This window comes from Pleurodeles waltl, chromosome 12 (genome assembly GCF_031143425.1).
Source record: "Pleurodeles waltl isolate 20211129_DDA chromosome 12, aPleWal1.hap1.20221129, whole genome shotgun sequence".
In the NCBI taxonomy this organism is placed as follows: domain Eukaryota; kingdom Metazoa; phylum Chordata; class Amphibia; order Caudata; family Salamandridae; genus Pleurodeles; species Pleurodeles waltl.
Genome location: NC_090451.1, coordinates 45,306,312 through 45,324,492, shown reverse-complemented (window position 1 = coordinate 45,324,492; position 18,181 = coordinate 45,306,312). Strand labels below are relative to the sequence as shown.

At 41.6% G+C, this 18,181-nt stretch overlaps 1 protein-coding gene across 1 annotated transcript in view; it reads right to left on the bottom strand.

Moving 5' to 3' along the window:
* SIN3B (SIN3 transcription regulator family member B) overlaps positions 1-18,181 on the bottom strand; it is a 127,902-nt gene that overhangs the window by 70,335 nt on the left and 39,386 nt on the right. The window contains exons 5-8 of the mRNA XM_069216232.1: positions 17,602-17,755; positions 4,434-4,700; positions 2,470-2,613; positions 2,199-2,321 (exon numbers count right to left, since the gene is read on the bottom strand). Of these exons, the coding sequence (XP_069072333.1) occupies positions 2,199-2,321; positions 2,470-2,613; positions 4,434-4,700; positions 17,602-17,755 (688 nt within the window). The remainder of the gene's footprint in view (positions 1-2,198; positions 2,322-2,469; positions 2,614-4,433; positions 4,701-17,601; positions 17,756-18,181) is intronic.

Below are 18,181 nucleotides of genomic sequence, written 5' to 3'. Positions count from 1 at the left end.
CAACAATTCCCTACTTCCTTGCAGATCACCATTAAAGTGCTTTCGTGTAAGAAGTAGCACAAAGGTACTAAACAAAATAACTTAAGTATTGTGTTTTGCAGCACATTTTGCAGCATTTTAGTCACACGTGCATTATTATCAAATGGGACACTTGGCCAAGCATTCAGTGTGAATTAGGAATTTAATTTAGTGTTAGCTGGCACAGACATATTTGCACATTTTATTACTTTAATACTTAACACTGAACATCAAGGTTTTGAAACATTACAGAAGGGCAAGACGTGTGGAGAACAGTCAGTCTCCTTCCATATGGAGTTTATCTTTATATGTATTCTTTTCTGTAGAACATCTGAAAACAATACCCTAGCAAAGGTACGTGCAGGATTTTTTAAAAACCAGTGTGAACACAAGATGCTTCAAATCTGCAAGCGACCCAAACTGAAGGCTTCATTCAGTGGCCCAGGTTCAGAAAGACTACTCCCGTTTAGTAACGATAGTTACTAAACTATGTGGTAAGAGTCTTTAACACCTCACTCTAACAGGGTCGACCCAAGCACTGACAGTGCCTTAGTCATTTCATAGATTCCAACCTCTCCTCTTTAAAACCCTATCCCTGTAATCTAACATGAACTAATCTCTACCAGCCTTTCTCACCAACCATTCACCTGAACCAAACAGCCTCCACACCGAACTGGTATTAATATAATCTATCACAAAGTGACAGGAGTAAATGCATGCAATTATTTTCTTGAGAGCACATGGCTACTCACTATAACCACTGGATTAACTGCTAACCTTGGATTCCAGAGTAGCGTATTACTCATTGTAAGAGAACTGTATTTATAATTGTATTTACATAGCGCTTACTACCCCCAACGAGGCGCAGAAGCGTGTCAGAGGTAGTAAGCACCATAGAAACACTATTACAATAAAGATAATCCTTTCAATCTATATGTCTTTGCACCTAGAACTGGCCTGGAGTTTTTTTGTCCTCCATGGGGTGGTCTAAACTATTAGCAAGAGTTCCCAAATGCACAGGACTCTTGTATTCATGGCTGAAACAGTGCTAACTTTGAGGAGCTTGATTTTTATAGACAGAGGCCCTCATTCTGACCCTGGCGGATTGAATCCGCCAGGGCCGAGGGCAGCGAATGCACCGCCAACAGGCTGGCGGTGCATTCATGGGCATTCTGACCGCGGCGGTAACGCCGCGGTCAGAAACGGGAAACCAGCGGTCTCCCGCTGCCCATGGGAATCCTCCATGGCGGCGCAGATTCCGACCCCCTTCCCGCCAGCCTGGTTCTGGCGGTTTACACCGCCAGAACCTGGCTGGCGGGAACGGGTGTCGTGGGGCCCCTGGGGGCCCCTGCAGTGCCCATGCCAATGGCATGGGCACTGCAGGGGCCCCCTAACAGGGCCCCACATTGCTTTTCAGTGTCTGCTTAGCAGACACTGAAAAGCGCGACGGGTGCCACAGCACCCGTCGCACACCTTCCACTCCGCCGGCTCCATTCGGAGCCGGCATCCTCGTGGAAGGCGCTTTCCCGCTGGGCCGGCGGGCGATCTTTTGCAGATCGCCCGCCGGCCCAGCGGGAAAGTTGAAATGCCCCCCGCGGTCTTCTGACCGCGGGGCGGTGTTTGGGCGGTTTCCGCCCGGCGGGCGGCGTCCGCCGCCCGTCCGGGTCGGAATGAGGCCCAGAATCTTCTCAAGTAAGCATATTAGTATGTGTACGTAGTTTTCAAAGAAATAAAATATGCAGACTACATCAAGCATGATATTTTGGACTTTTTCACATCACTTCACATATGGACCGAAAATTAAAATATTAGGTGGAAAGTCTGCAACAATGCAACAGTTACCCTATAGGTTGCTTTAAATGCACTTAATCCAAACACCATTCATAACGAAAGGACTGAGGTGACTGGGTTAGGCAGCAAAGGAATGCCTAGATTTGGCACACAACCCTATCTTTTAAGGTGTTGACCAAAGGGATGAGGACTGCAGCTATTGGATATATTTATATACATTTTCACAGTGTATTTAATAGGATGCTAATGTGGCCGGCCTAATATATAAAATGTCAGCTGTGAATTCAGGACTTTAAGTCAGAAACTGTGACCTTGGCCTGGAAGACACTATGAAATACAGCTCTCAGAGAAGACAAGTGCTTTCAGTTGAGGTCTTTTCAGAGAAGTACCTTGGCTGGACAGGTGACTGGACGGAGTAACAAAGATCTTGAACGCTTTTTGCTTTGCTCCAAATTTTTTTCAAAAGCATGTTTCTGGGCACTGCTCATTTCACACTGACCGTTACCTGTGAACTAAAGAGAAACATTGTGTGTAATTGTCAGTGAAGAGACTGACCAACATACAGCAGGCAAACCCTTACCTTCACTTACCAATATGGATACTGTCGTAACACAGTAAAAAAAAAAAAAATACGAAAAAAAAGTACAGCTCCGCCCTTACCAAAGATCTTTTTGCTTCTGGAAGGAACTGCCCAAATTCAGATAAGAGGTCTTCCTGCCCTCTGAAGAGATTGGCCACATCAGTAAACACCTCTTCTTCAGACATACCCCTAAACGGCCGGCTTTTGGGATTCAGCTGATCTTTCTGGAAATGTGGAGAAAGCATAAAGAAAAAACCATTATAAAATTTAATATAAGAAACAATGCCTACACAAATACACACCTCCTGAATTTAGAAGAGAACAGTTAAAGCAAATAAAAGAAAGCCTGGCCACCAAATAAGGCGCAGAAAACAGATCCTAATGTGTGAACAGAAGAAAAATGTAAACCAGGGGGTCCCTGACATGAATATAGTAGCCCCTTCAGGGAAGAATACACTTTAACATAAACAAGCTGCTATAGATTTAAGCATACATATATATTTTCTTTCTAGAGATCTAAATAAATGTCTCGCAAGTCCAATTGTTTCTTTTCGTTTTAATATAGACAATTTTCTAGATATCAGGAAAGAAAATATATTTATGTATGCTTAAATCTATAGTAGCCTGTTGTTTATGTTCAACAGTGGAAACAACCGCAAACAACAGCTTAGTTCACAGGCCTCTTACATTTTATGCTGTTTGTCCTGAAGCCTAGATGCTTCACATTTAATGGCGAGAGAGCTTTTGCAACATGCTAATATTTCAGCCTTGAGGTCAGCAGCAGGTAAAGGGGATCACGATTGAAAGGACTTTGAAGACAGGAGCGAGAAGATGGGATTGAGAAGGCAGCCCACTCAGAGGTCTGAATCTCGAAATCTCTGGATGACAAGCACCAGGAACTATATTCATGTACCCAAAAATAACATTTTGCTCTCCAGAAGGAAAGGAAGAAAAATTAAGTAGGAAACATGGCTGCATAAAGAATGAAAAAAGGAGGTGTGCATGAGACACACAAATTCATCCAGAACGGATAAGGGAGACAAGGGAAGCAGGAAAGGGCTATTTTGGGGGAAAGAGAAAAGGATACATCAGGTATTTTCAGATAAAAAAATGAGAAGACTCTCAAAAATGACCTTTATGTAGCAGTTTTGTAATTATGGCTTTGAAATGTTTAACTGAAATCTGACTTCATATAGGTAGCTCCTGCTCACAGGTAACAATATACAAAATCTCCCTGGATTCTTCCAGCCCTCACATGATTTAGCATAAAACTCAATTCTTATCACAGAAACTACTGAAAATTCTGAGCAAACAAAGGTGTTGAAATGACTTTTATGTCACAGAACTTCTTGACAATCATCAACATCTTATAAATATATGTTCTTGTTTGCCAACAACTGATAAACCAAAATATTAAAGTCTTAATATCAAAGAAAGTTTTTTAATATTTTAATTTTTAGATAAATAAATGCACTGCAACAGACACCCAAGCATAACGATGAAGAATAGCAAATTAGTGAGCCTGCCTTTGTTCAAAGTGGCTTGATGATGGAAATTTAGACGAAGAAACATGTTTCAAGATCTAGTTTGTGCATGTTTTTGCTATAAAATTATATATTCATATGAAGTATTAGATAATGTGTGTCTTGTTCTGTTACCACCACCTATTTGCTGGTGTTAATATTGCATATTTATTATTGAATAAAAAATAAAAAAAATGAAGGAAAAGTTGAAAGGAAAACATATGCTAAATTACTTGCCACTTTATGTGCTTAAATCACTACAAAATCCTGTTGCTATCCAGCGGCAATAACCTGTGGTTAACTTATTATTGCATCTACGCATTACTTGTGAATTTGTCCCTATTCTCTAAAGAGCTGTAGTGTTACTACTTATTTTGTATTCATGTTAACAGTGTAAATGTTTCAAGTTGAACAAAAATATCAAAAGCACTTTTAAAACACGCAGTTACTGAAGAAACCAAACAGTTGTACATTACTATTCAAATCAGTCCGGAATTGACAGTTACAACATTTTTGATTACCTGGTAGGTGTGGAGGATTTCCAGGAATGAGCGGTAGATTTCTGGCCGATCCAGAAATCTGGTTTTAATTTTGTTAACATAGCTAATTGCATTGTTAAACTCTACAGAATCTGCCTCTAGTGGTGTTGATGCTTTCTCTTCTTTGACAGTCTGTTCCGACCGAATCGCTGTCATAGAGTCGTTGACGTGGTTATGGGAGTTTTCTGGGCAAGTAGGCTTCACAGGTGCCCCAATAGGAAAAGTGCTTGGAGGCGAACCGGATGGCACCTGTTTGCACATGTAACACAAAATACAACAGATCTTGATTGGCATGTCCAACTTTATGACCTGGTCTTAGGTGATAAATGCATGCTTTGCCACATCATCTTCCCAGAACAACTGGCAATCCGTTTTTTGACTTCAGAGCAACTTCCTATCTGAAAAAAATTATGGCTAATAGACCTCTGCCCGTCAACTGTCCTCTACCATTTGACATTTTTAAATGGCTTGTCATATTTTTAAAATTGAGTTCTGTTTAGTTAATTTGTAGAAATCCTCAGTTTCGCATTTTTTTTTGTTTCAAGAGTTGAAAACCCCATTCTTTAAGAACAAATATATCATACGAAGGGCCACAGAAATAACTTTCCAGCTGTAATATCCAATTCAAGGTTTATTGTAATGAGATATTTTATGAACATTAGTCTTCAGAAAGTGATTAACAAAGCAGACTCCCAAACAAGGAGTGCACCCAATCAGAATATGATCAAGCAAGATTGTAGTCCTAGTTCTGCAAGTGGATCTGGCTTTGATACAAAACCATTGGAGTGTCTACAAAATAAATATCTCAATGACCTAAAAAGTGGACATCTTTGTTATTTGGGGACGAAGTGTCTAATCCCTCATAGTGGTTTTTACAAACAATATGTGCTTTTGGGCATGCAATATAATTGGGAATGGTGATACGCACTGATTGCAGTACAGACCTATACATGTGTTTTACAACGGCTTAACTAGTACACCCTTATGGCACATGCAAGTCATCATGGCTATCAACTACCAACATTAATGGGTGCACCTTTGTACATGAACTGCAGGCAGTATCTGGCAGAGTAGTGTGAGGACATCTGGCAATTATGAGGTTAAATCTTTTGCTTGCTGCAGTGACTACGGGTTTAGTGCAAACAATAATCAATGGTTTGAAGGCAAGCTTGTCTTCTCTTTAGAGCTAGTGGTCACCATTAGATAATCAAAGGAGAGATGGGACCTAGTGCTGAAGTACTTCAGAAAGGTTTCATTGTCATACACCTGTATAGGGGAGTTAGGCAAGAGGTAGCCCATGCAGACTATCCCAGGCTAACTACCAAGAACCCAGAAGATGACTACAGCTTGAATTGCTAGACCACACACCTTTGAAAAGATTAACTGTGGCCCAATCTCCTCTGCATATAACTATGTCATCTGCTTGTCTGTCAAACGGAATTCCATTTTGTTTATTTTCTCAAAATTCATCTCTGCACCAGTGATTTAATTCTCAATGCAAATATCACTGGTGGCTGTGCACCCTTGACATGAGCTGGTTGTAATTCCCAGATTTTTTTTTTAAACGTACCTGCCTTTTCTGCAATTTTCACATGAGTAGATTAATCTCCAGATCAAGCCAAGATTACATTTCTCAAATATGCCACAATGTATTCCCAGCACAGATCGTTAATATCTTCTTTGGTATCAAAAGATGCAAAAATATTTGATTCCAAAGAGTCGTAATTCTACTGCAAATATTCATGGCAGCATCTAGCCCATGTATGAAGCCACATTGGTCCAGATGTATTACGACTATTTTCAATAACTGATCACTGGTCACAATACAATACAATCACAATATTAAGAACAGAGTTCTGCACGGAATGCATAGGGATCTCTTTTTTTCAACATGACAAAAGTGACAAATTAAGTGAAAAAGCATTGGTAAATTCTTTACTTTCAAAACAAGAATAACTGGTATTTCTGAAATTAACCGTAACTTTTTTCAAACTTTAAAGCAATGCAGTTTCTATGGTGCTCGGATATTCTACATCAGTTCTGAAGGCAAACAAAATCCTACCAAAAAAAATAATCTCCAACTGCTATTTGTAAATAAGACCAAGATAGATAAGGAAAATGTCACTTACCCAGTGTACATCTGTTCGTGGCATTAGTCGCTGCAGATTCACATGCTGTGCATAGTCCGCCGTCTGGTGTTGGGTCGGAGTGTTACAAGTTGTTTTTCTTCGAAGAAGTCTTTTCGAGTCACGAGACCGAGGGACTCCTCCCACTTTGGTTCCATTGCGCATGGGCGTCGACTCCATCTTAGATTGTTTTCCCCGCAGAGGGTGAGGTAGGAGTTGTGTATGCTAATAATAGTGCCCATGCAATGGAATAAATACGTATGTACAAAATGAAGGTTTAATGTAATATATTTACGAATGTACAAATGTTCAAGATCTACTTCTAAACGGCTACAGGCTCCCGGGGAGGAGGGTGGGCGCATGTGAATCTGCAGCGACTAATGCCACGAACAGATGTACACTGGGTAAGTGACATTTTCCGTTCGGTGGCATGTGTAGCTGCAGATACACATGCTGTGCATAGACTAGTAAGCAGTTATCTCCCCAAAAGCGGTGGTTCAGCCTGTAGGAGTGGAAGTAGTTTGAAATAAAGTTCTTAGTACGGCTTGACCTACTGTGGCTTGTTGTGCAGATAACACATCTACACAGTAGTGTTTAGTAAATGTATGAGGCGTAGACCATGTTGCTGCCTTACATATTTCGGTCATTGGAATATTTCCGAGAAAGGCCATAGTAGCACCTTTCTTTCTGGTTGAGTGTGCCTTTGGTGTAATAGGCAGTTCTCTTTTTGCTTTAAGATAGCAGGTTTGGATGCACTTTACTATCCATCTGGCGATACCTTGTTTTGAAATTGGATTTCCTGTATGAGGTTTTTGAAAGGCAATAAACAGTTGTTTTGTCTTCCTAATTTCCTTTGTCCTGTCAATGTAGTACATTAGCGCTCTTTTGATGTCTAATGTATGTAGTGCTCTTTCAGCTATTGAATCTGGCTGTGGGAAGAACACTGGTAATTCCACTGTTTGGTTTAAGTGGAATGGTGAGATAACCTTTGGTAAGAATTTTGGATTCGTTCTTAGAACGACCTTATGTTTGTGTATTTGAATAAATGGTTCTTGTATGGTAAACGCCTGTATTTCACTTACTCTTCTTAGAGATGTGATGGCAATGAGAAATGCAACTTTCCACGTTAAGTATTGCATTTCACAAGAATGCATGGGTTCGAAAGGTGGACCCATGAGCCTTGTCAAGACAATGTTGAGGTTCCATGAAGGAACAGGTGGTGTCCTTGGTGGTATAATTCTCTTTAGGCCCTCCATAAACGCTTTAATGACAGGTATTCTAAATAGGGAAGTTGAATGAGTAATCTGCAGGTAAGCAGATATTGCTGCGAGATGTATTTTTATGGAAGAGAAAGCTAGATTTGATTTTTGTAAATGTAGTAAATATCCTACTACATCTTTTGGAGATGCATGCAATGGTTGGACTTGATTATTATGGCAGTAACAAACAAATCTTTTCCATTTACTTGCATAGCAGTGTCTAGTGGATGGTCTGCTAGCTTGTTTTATGACCTCCATACACTCCTGTGTGAGGTTTAAGTGTCCAAATTCTAGGATTTCAGGAGCCAAATTGCTAGATTCAGCGATGCTGGATTTGGATGCCTGATCTGTTGTTTGTGTTGTGTTAACAGATCTGGCCTGTTGGGTAGTTTGACATGAGGTACTACTGACAGGTCTAGTAGTGTGGTATACCAAGGTTGTCTTGCCCATGTTGGTGCTATTAGTATGAGTTTGTTTTGACTCAATCTGTTTACTAGATATGGAAGGAGAGGGAGAGGGGGAAAAGCGTACGCAAATATCCCTGACCAATTCATCCATAGAGCATTGCCTTGAGATTCGCGGTGTGGGTACCTGGATGCGAAGTTTTGGCATTTTGCGTTTTCTTTTGTTGCAAATAGATCTATTTGAGGTGTTCCCCAAATTTGGAAGTAAGTGTTCAGGATTTGGGGGTGAATTTCCCATTCGTGGACCTGTTGGTGATCCCGAGAGAGATTGTCTGCTAGCTGGTTCTGGATCCCTGGAATAAACTGTGCTATTAGGCGAATGTGGTTGTGAATTGCCCAATGCCATATTTTTTGTGTTAGGAGACACAACTGTGTCGAGTGTGTTCCCCCCTGTTTGTTTAAATAATACATTGTCGTCATGTTGTCTGTTTTGACAAGAATGTATTTGTGGGTTATCATTGGTTGGAATGCTTTCAACGCTAGAAATACTGCTAACAATTCTAGGTGATTTATATGAAAGTTTCTTTGATGTACGTCCCATTGTCCTTGGATGCTGTGTTGATTGAGGTGTGCTCCCCACCCTGTCATGGAAGCATCTGTTGTTATTACTTGTTGTGGCACTGGGTCTTGGAAAGGCCGCCCTTTGTTTAAATTTGTACTGTTCCACCATAGAAGCGAGATGTATGTTTGGCGGTATATCAACACCAGATCTAGAAGTTGACCCTGTGCATGTGACCATTGTGATGCTAGGCACTGTTGTAAGGGCCGCATGTGCAATCTTGCGTTTGGGACAATGGCTATGCAGGAGGACATCATGCCTAGGAGTTTTAATACCATCTTTGCGTGTATCTTTTGTGTTTCATCAAGTCCATGATTCTTGAAGCAACCAGTAATACATGGATTTCCCCCAAAGAAGCAGCATTTCTAGATACTCATCACCCGAAGGTCCCATACTTTTATTGTCTTCCTAAGATTCACAAAGGTATTTCACCACCACCACCGGGACGACCAATCGTGTCAGGCATTGGGTCTCTTTTAGAACCACTGTCTATATATTTTGCGATCACTTCTTACAACCATTGGTTAAAAAATCGTCAACTTATATACAGGATACCAAAGATGTATTAAATTTGATTAACTTGATTAATGACACAGTCGATGTCCACTGTTTGATTACCTTGGATGTTGAAGCACTGTATACGAACATCCCACAGGATGCGACCTTACGGGTAGTCGAAACTACACTCCTAGAAAATAGTGAAAATCTCACTTCACCGGTCTCTTTTATCATGCAATGTGCTAATTTAGCAATGACTGAGAATTTTTTCCAGTTTGAAGACGATTTCTACCATCAGATAAGGGGTACATGCATGGGTAGCACCTTTGCTCCCAGTTTGGCATGCTTGTATATGTACAATTTTGAAAAACAATTTATTTTGCCATCCACAAACCCGTTTTTTGCCAACATCAAACTATGGCGACGCTACATCGACGACATTTTGATTGTATTGCATGGTCCCCTAGAGACTGTATCAACCTTCACAGAATGGGTTAATACACTTAACCCTTTTTTGAGATTTACATCGACAATGTCGACCACTGAGATTAGTTTTTTAAATCTACTAATCACTATTAAGAATGGCAAATTGATTACTTGTACATACCAAAAACCAACTGACCGGAATAGCCTCCTGACGTATGACAGCCATCATCCCAAATCATTACGTGACAATTTACCATTTGGCCAATTCTTGAGACTAAGACGTAATTGTAGCTCAACACACACCTACAATACACAGGCTAATGACCTCCAAACTAAATTATTGGCACGTAACTACCCTCGGGTAATCGTCAATCGAGCCCAGAAAAGAGCAAGGAATAATAATCGTGAGGCCCTACTTGAACCGAATACCAGGAACACCAACCAATCAATGACATGTGTGACCACTTTCACCCCTTTGTCTAATAGAATCAAGAGATCTATTTTGAAAAGATGGTCAATACTCGGCAGTAGTGGCTGTAATATTCCTAGACCACTTTTTGCTTTTAAACGATCACAGAATATCAAGGACTTGATAATTCACACTCGCCCTAGGAACGTCATTCAGACCCAGACAACACTCTGGAATCTTCCTCCAGTATCAGGACATTACCCATGTGGACAATGCAACGTCTGTTCTTTGACATACCACACTAAGACACTGGATCTGGTACCCATCGGCCGATGGAACCTGAGAAAACATACCAATTGTAATACAAAGAACTGTGTGTATTTGATTACATGTCCATGCGACCTACGATATATAGGAATGACCACCAGACCTGTCAAGATAAGGGTTAATGAACATAGAAGTAACATCAGGTGTGGCCGAATAACTACAAAATTATGTGCCCACTTCCTTGAGAAACCCCATCATCCAGACGACTTGCGCTGGGTAGTGTTGGAATCCCCCGAGTTTACCAATGACTACTCCCAATCACTGTTCAGATTAGAACAACGTTGGGTGTTTAAATTGCATACCAACATCATTGGGTTGAATGATGACATCCCCTGGGTTTCGCTGTCTCGCTAAGGACATTGACCACTGACGTTTCTGCACTAAATGAGGCGTATCCTCTCAAAACTGTTTTAAGACCCTCTAATATGGATATATCTATGAACTTCCTATATTAGCAATGTATCTCCTTCTTTATATTACTTGTCTGATTCACAATTTATGATCTGGTGCCATTATCACAGATGCCGACAATATATCATTAATAAAGTTGTTTTGACGATTGACACAATAAATATATTTTTTCCAAGCGTCCTTCGTATGTTTTCTCCGTTTTTTAACCAGGGATCAGCCGCCCCAACCCCTTTCTAAGATGGCTGATACTAATTGACACTTACAAAATACTCGGACTTCGTCTAGTCCGTTTTCTATTTTTACGATGCCACGCCGTCGAAACGCGGAAGTAGTTTCCGTATCGCGTTTAAATGTGCTGATTGAGCACCGGCTCGCTGTCTCCAGGGCGAGCACGACCGTGGGTAGGTGTCCCGCATTGTAGACGCCTATAGACAAGTAAGTGTGGGGAATTACACCGTAATGGACAACGTTTGGCAGAGACTAGCTCAAAAAAATTCTTTAATAACCCTTTACGATGCTGAATATACCCCGAGTGAGTGGGACTGCTTCATCTTGACAAAATGGTTGGATGAAAATATGCTTCGACTCTATATTTAGCAATTTGATTAATTCTTGTGATAAAGTTACATTAACAGACAATTGCTATCAATAAGGAGATTTTTATATTTACGGTTATTTCTACCAGTATCAGATTGACAAAGATTCAAGATCATCATTATTACGAACTCGGTGATAAAGTTACTCTAATAGACATTTGTCACAGATAAGGAGATTAATATACATACGGCTACTTCTACAGATATCAGATAGGTTAAGATGATGATGTCAGAATTATGTTTTTTAACGCTGCATAATATGTCGATTGATTCCGACATCAATACCTCTTGTTTTTGTTTTTAGGGGCCACTCTATTGTATATTCTGTCCCCTATTTGAGTTTTTTAACATTTTGTCAATGTGCTAACAATACCTTGCCCCTGTCAGAAGCTATAGGCTTAATCGTGCTACTCCCTAAGAGGCCCCCCAAATGCAGAGGGCGGGTAAGCATATGTTCTTTATGTGTTTGACACCACTTGATGCACAGATTCACATTGGGGGTGAAGGTCACATAACCGTGCTCTCACAATTGTTTGTATTATATTTTTTGTTTTCTAGGGCGACCATTTTTTGTTTCAGACCATTGACGAGACAGTTTACACAAATGTTGTAAGTGACTACTACTTAACTCTCATAGATGTAATTAGATAGTGTATTTTTGTATATATAGCCAGGAGAAGTCTAGTTTGTTATAGGTCCTGATGAAGCGTTAGAGGATCTTTCACGACCAATATTACGCGAATCATGTTGACCAGACCCTAGGGGACAGGTGACAATTGCCCAGCACTCCAGGCTTTCTAAAGTGGTTGAGCATCATTCTCATTTTCCACTTAATTATGTTTTTAATCTTGATCGTAACCCCTCTGGATAGATAGTAAACAGAACAAGTTTAGGGGTTTCTAATCAATCTTAATTTTATCACTCTCCTGCCATTCAGAGTATCTGACCTCCATAATACACGGCAGCCACTCCACATCAAAAAGATCTCCGGCAAAGAGCCCCCGAAAGGGGAGCCCGTCAGACATTGCACCAGCCGGTCTGACGAGGAGCTTCCCGATGATGAAGCATGACACCCTTTTGGGTGTGTGAGGGTTTTAAGCTCCTAAACATTAACTGTTCACCCTAGAGTTAGGAACCGTGTACTTTCATTATTGATTACATGTATTGGGAGTATGTACACTGGACCTTGAATCCTCCCGATCCCTCTTTTTTGTTGATTCTTTTGTGTTGGATACATAGCTTGTATCACCTTGTGAAAATTTTGAACCCTTTGTGGACTTGGAGTGGCTATCCCTTTTGTTGTGTTGATTGTCGCTCCTAAGTATTGCTGTGTTTGATGAGGCAAAAGGTGTGACTTTGCATAGTTGATGGAGAAACCTAGTTTGTAAAGGGTTTGTATAACATAATCTGTGTGGTGTGAACACTTTGTTAACGAGTTGGTTTTGATTAACCAATCGTCTAGGTATGGAAACACGTGTATTTGCTGCCTCCTGATATGTGCAGCTACTACTGCTAGACATTTTGTAAAGACTCTTGGTGCTGTTGTTATTCCGAATGGCAACACTTTGAATTGGTAATGTATTCCTTTGAATACGAACCTCAGGTATTTCCTGTGCGAGGGATGTATCGGTATATGGAAATACGCGTCTTTTAGATCTAACGTTGTCATGTAGTCTTGCTGTTTCAGTAGTGGTATTACGTCTTGTAACGTGACCATGTGAAAGTGGTCTGATTTGATGTAGGTGTTTAGTGTTCTGAGATCTAATATTGGTCTCAGAGTTTTGTCCTTTTTTGGTACTAGAAAGTACAGGGAGTAAACTCCTGTGTTCTTTTGTGTTTTTGGTACTAATTCTATTGCGTCTTTTTGCAGTAATGCTTGAACTTCTAGTCCTAGAAGGTCTATATGCTGTTTTGACATATTGTGTGATTTCAGTGGGACATTTGGAGGGAGTTGGAGAAATTCTATGCAATAACCATGTTGGATAATTGCTAAGACCCAAGTGTCTGTTGTTATTTCTTCCCATGATTTGTGGAACTGGCTTAGTCTTCCCCCCACTGGTGTTGTGTGAAGGGGTTTTGTGACCTGTGAGTCACTGTTTATTTGGAGGGTTTTTTGGACCTTGAAACTTTCCCCGGTTTCTTGGGAATTGGCCCCCTCTGTATTGGCCCCGAAAGCCACCCCTTTGATATTGTCCCTGGTAGGGAGGTGGTCTTGATTGTGAGGTGCTGGCTTCAGTGGCTTGACCTCGAAACCCTCCTCTGAAAGTAGTTTTGCGAAATGTGCCAAATGTGCCTCTGCCCTGCGGGGAATAGAGTGCGCCCATGGCTTTAGCTGTGTCAGTGTCCTTTTTTAATTTTTCAATTGCAGTGTCCACTTCTGGGCCAAACAATTGCTGTTCATTGAACGGCATATTGAGCACTGCCTGTTGTATCTCAGGTTTGAAGCCGGATGTGCGCAACCATGCGTGCCTCCTTATTGTTACAGCAGTATTTATTGTTCTTGCAGCTGTATCTGCTGCATCCATAGAAGAACGGATTTGGTTGTTAGATATATTCTGTCCTTCTTCAACCACTTGTTTTGCCCGTTGCTGGAATTCTTTGGGGAGGTGCTCGATGAGATGCTGCATCTCGTCCCAATGGGCTCTGTCATATCGCGCTAGGAGTGCCTGCGAGTTGGCGATGCGCCATTGATTTGCAGCTTGTGCTGCAACCCTTTTCCCCGCTGCATCAAACTTGCGGCTCTCCTTGTCAGGAGGTGGTGCGTCGCCTGATGTGTGCGAGTTGGCTCTTTTACGAGCTGCTCCTACGACAACTGAATCTGGTGTCAGTTGTGATGTAATAAAAGCAGGGTCTGTGGGCGGTGCCTTGTATTTCTTCTCCACCCTTGGAGTTATTGCTCTGCTTTTAACTGGCTCCTTAAAAATTTGTTTAGCGTGCCTTAGCATTCCTGGGAGCATAGGAAGGCTTTGATAATTGCTATGGGTGGAGGACAGGGTGTTAAAGAGGAAGTCATCCTCGATAGGCTCTGAATGTAGCGATACATTATGAAACTCTGCTGCCCTAGCTACCACCTGTGCATATGCTGTACTGTCCTCAGGTGGTGAGGGCTTAGTGGGGTACGACTCAGGGCTATTGTCCGACACTGGAGCGTCATAGAGATCCCATGCGTCCTGATCATCTTGGCTCATGGTGGTATGTGCTGGTGATTGTGGCGGAGTCTGTGCCGGCGATATATAAGTTGCCGGTGGTGGAGTTACCTTCTTTACCACTCTTGCTTGTGGTGTCTTTTCATGTTGTTGGAAATCTAGTTTCCTTTTTCTTCTGATTGGGGGAAGAGTGCTGATCTTCTCTGTACCACTTTGTATAAAGATCCGCTTTTGTGTGTGATCTACATCCGTTGTTTGTAATTCCTCCTCAAATCTGTGTCTTTGTAGTTGAGAGGACAGTGATTGTTCCTCTGAGTAGGAACTGGCTTTAGGTTCGGTTGCTGGGCGTTTTGGCACCGAAACCGTGTCTTTTGTTGTTTTCGGCTCAGACGAGATCTTTCTCTTTTTCGGTGTCGTACCCTCTCGGTGTCGACCATCTTCGGTGCCGCTATCTCTGTGCCGAGCAGCTTCGGTGCCGCTGTCTCTGTGCCGAGCAGCTTCGGTGCTGCTGTCTCTGTGCCGAGCAGCTTCGGTGCTGCTGTCTCTGTGTCGACCCTTTTGTGCGGCACTTTCTCGGTCCAGAGATTGCTGCGTGCCTGTGTCTCGACCTGAGTCGGACGATCTCGGCACCAGCTCGCCCTTTTTCGGTGCCGATGGACGGTCACCTACTTTATGGGTTGAGCCATGGCCTGTTGGCAGTGGCGTCCCCTGGGCTTTGTCTGGTCTTTCGTGTGTTCTTTCTTTCGACGTCTTACTCACGGTTGGTTGCTCGTCGACGTCGAATTCTTCAGAATCCGAATCACGGATGGAGAAAGTTTCTTCTTCTCCTTCCTCCTCGAACCCTTGTTGTCCTGTCGGCGTGAAAGCCATCTGTAACCTCCTGGCTCTTCGGTCCCTGAGCGTTTTTCTCGACCGAAACGCGCGACAGGCCTCACACGACTCTTCCTTGTGCTCGGGGGACAGGCACAAGTTACAGACCAAATGTTGGTCTGTATAAGGATATTTACTGTGACATTTAGGACAGAATCGGAACGGGGTCCGTTCCATCAGCCTCGATGTTGCACGTGGTCGGGCCGACCAGGCCCCGACGGGGGATCGAAAATACCCCGAAGGGTTACCGGAGCTCTTTAAGGCTCGGTGTCAATTTGCCCTAACTATCCAGATACCGAACGAAACAATACCGACGAATTTTCCGTTGATTCTGACTAACTTTTCGACCCGAAACACGGAGCGAAAAGGAACACGTCCGAACCCGATGGCGGAAAAAAAACAATCTAAGATGGAGTCGACGCCCATGCGCAATGAAACCAAAGTGGGAGGAGTCCCTCGGTCTCGTGACTCGAAAAGACTTCTTCGAAGAAAAACAACTTGTAACACTCCGACCCAACACCAGACGGCGGACTATGCACAGCATGTGTATCTGCAGCTACACATGCCACCGAACATATGTATTATGTAATGGCAACTCAAAGTTTAATGATGTTACAAGATCCATCAAGGAAAAGGAGTTACACAATTTATTTTTGACAGAAATGGACACTGCCTTATACATTTTGATGGAAGCATCAAGGATTGATCGTTCCACTCGTGTTATTTTTAACACTGAAAATGCTTTGATAATAGGTGGGATCGTCCATAATTAACATTAAATTAAATCACATTTAGGTCTGACTTGTTTGGTTTTTTAATCATGTACAGGGGCTCGAGAGCATAACAGCATTTTTCGACACAAGTAGTGGATTTTGGCATAGATGAGGGAGTAAATATGGAGAGCACAGAAGAGAGAGACCAAATAAAACTTTTCCCTATATACTGGAGAAAGAGAATGGCTATGAAACATTTTTTGAAAGTCAAAAGCCATAATTTTGTACAGAGCGGCTGACAGATTGAGTGAGTGCGTCATAGCTATCTTCGTTCTCAGTATGTGTTACATACATAGATTACAGTTACTCCTCGGCGTTCTTGTGTCTCGTAGGATTAGGTAAAGAGTGGTACTGTGACTAGCTTTTTAAGATCGGGTTACTTTTCTGGCCTTCAGAGGTAGTCAGTGGGGTTCTCAGTATTGAACTAAAATGACAAGGTGCCTTACACTTATGATTAGCCTAAAAGCAACCTCCATGGACATCTTTAGTCCAGATAGTGTTGATACTGGGAGGCCTTAAAGTGTGAAGTTTCCAGAGTCAGCTCACATGAGGAATGAAGCTTAGTCAAAATGTCCCAAGACAGAAGCAGGGTGAAGTATTTAATCTTTCAGGCGAAGATCAAGTTGCCAGGCCGGTTTAATTTACAAGCAAAATGAAAAAATTGTGGGTAAATGCGATAGCTGAGCCAGGGATACTCGAGAACAACATGTATGCAACAGTTGTGCATGTTTATCGAGTTTGATTTGGGCATAAAAGCATTCACTTCATCGTTTCAGATTTTTTTCCAAAATTAGCTATTTTAACTTTCAATATATTTTTAATGTACACTTTTGCCAAGAGATCTTAACTTACTTAACCGTGTTTTATGTTAATTTAACAATCAAAGCTTCTTTTTATGAAATTCAAGGAGTTTCAAGTTATAATAAAAATGACTTATGTACAATTTAATCTGGAGGTTATGCAGATATTGGCACTTGGTGTCCCAGCTAAACAAACATTACTAAGATAATGAACTAGGTTAACACATATGCTGCAGACATCAGCAAGTGAGGAATATGAAACCAGGCAAACTAATTAGCATGTAGTTATTCTTAAGTCAATAAATGAGTAACACAACTTTAAGAAACTCCTCCCAAGAAAGGTAAAAGGCAATTCAGTTTGTAGTGCTTAGTACACAAATGATCGTCATTACATGCTGTATAGCACCTGTTATACCACTGATGTAAGCCGACAGATATCATGCACAGATCCCTTGTCATTTATACGTGCAGCAAATTATTGCAAACCTGATTAGAGAGTGATGTCTGGATGATCAGTTTCCCGTTCTTTGGCAGTTCGATCTTGTAGCCAAGAGGAAGGAAGGCGTTGAAGCCTAGAATAAGGTCTGGATGTTCATGAAAGAGCTGCGAAACGCGTCGGATTACTCCTGGAGTATCAATGCTAGTAATACAAACATGGACATATATTTTATGACTAGTATGACAAGGTGAAGCCTTTCAAATACAATAAACAGTGAACAAATGATGTCACTAACAAATGCGACTGTAAAAGAGTGATTCAACTCAAGTATTCCATCACTGGCAATTGCTTCCCATACTGCAAACTAGAGCCTAGGCAACTTTCTACTGCCCCAGGCTGTATGGTCATATATTCTAAGGAGCATTTCAAAGCATCCCTAAACAACTCTAACAATTATGTTCCAAAAATGCTTTTAAACTCAGCTTATTTCCAGTTCATGAAAGTAATCGAATAACAGAGTTCAAAAAACTAACACTGTTAGCACAGGGCTTAAGCTAAACAACCATCCATTTCAAACCCCATATTTCCATCGTTGAGACAGGGCAACTTGCAGTCAGAATCTTATGT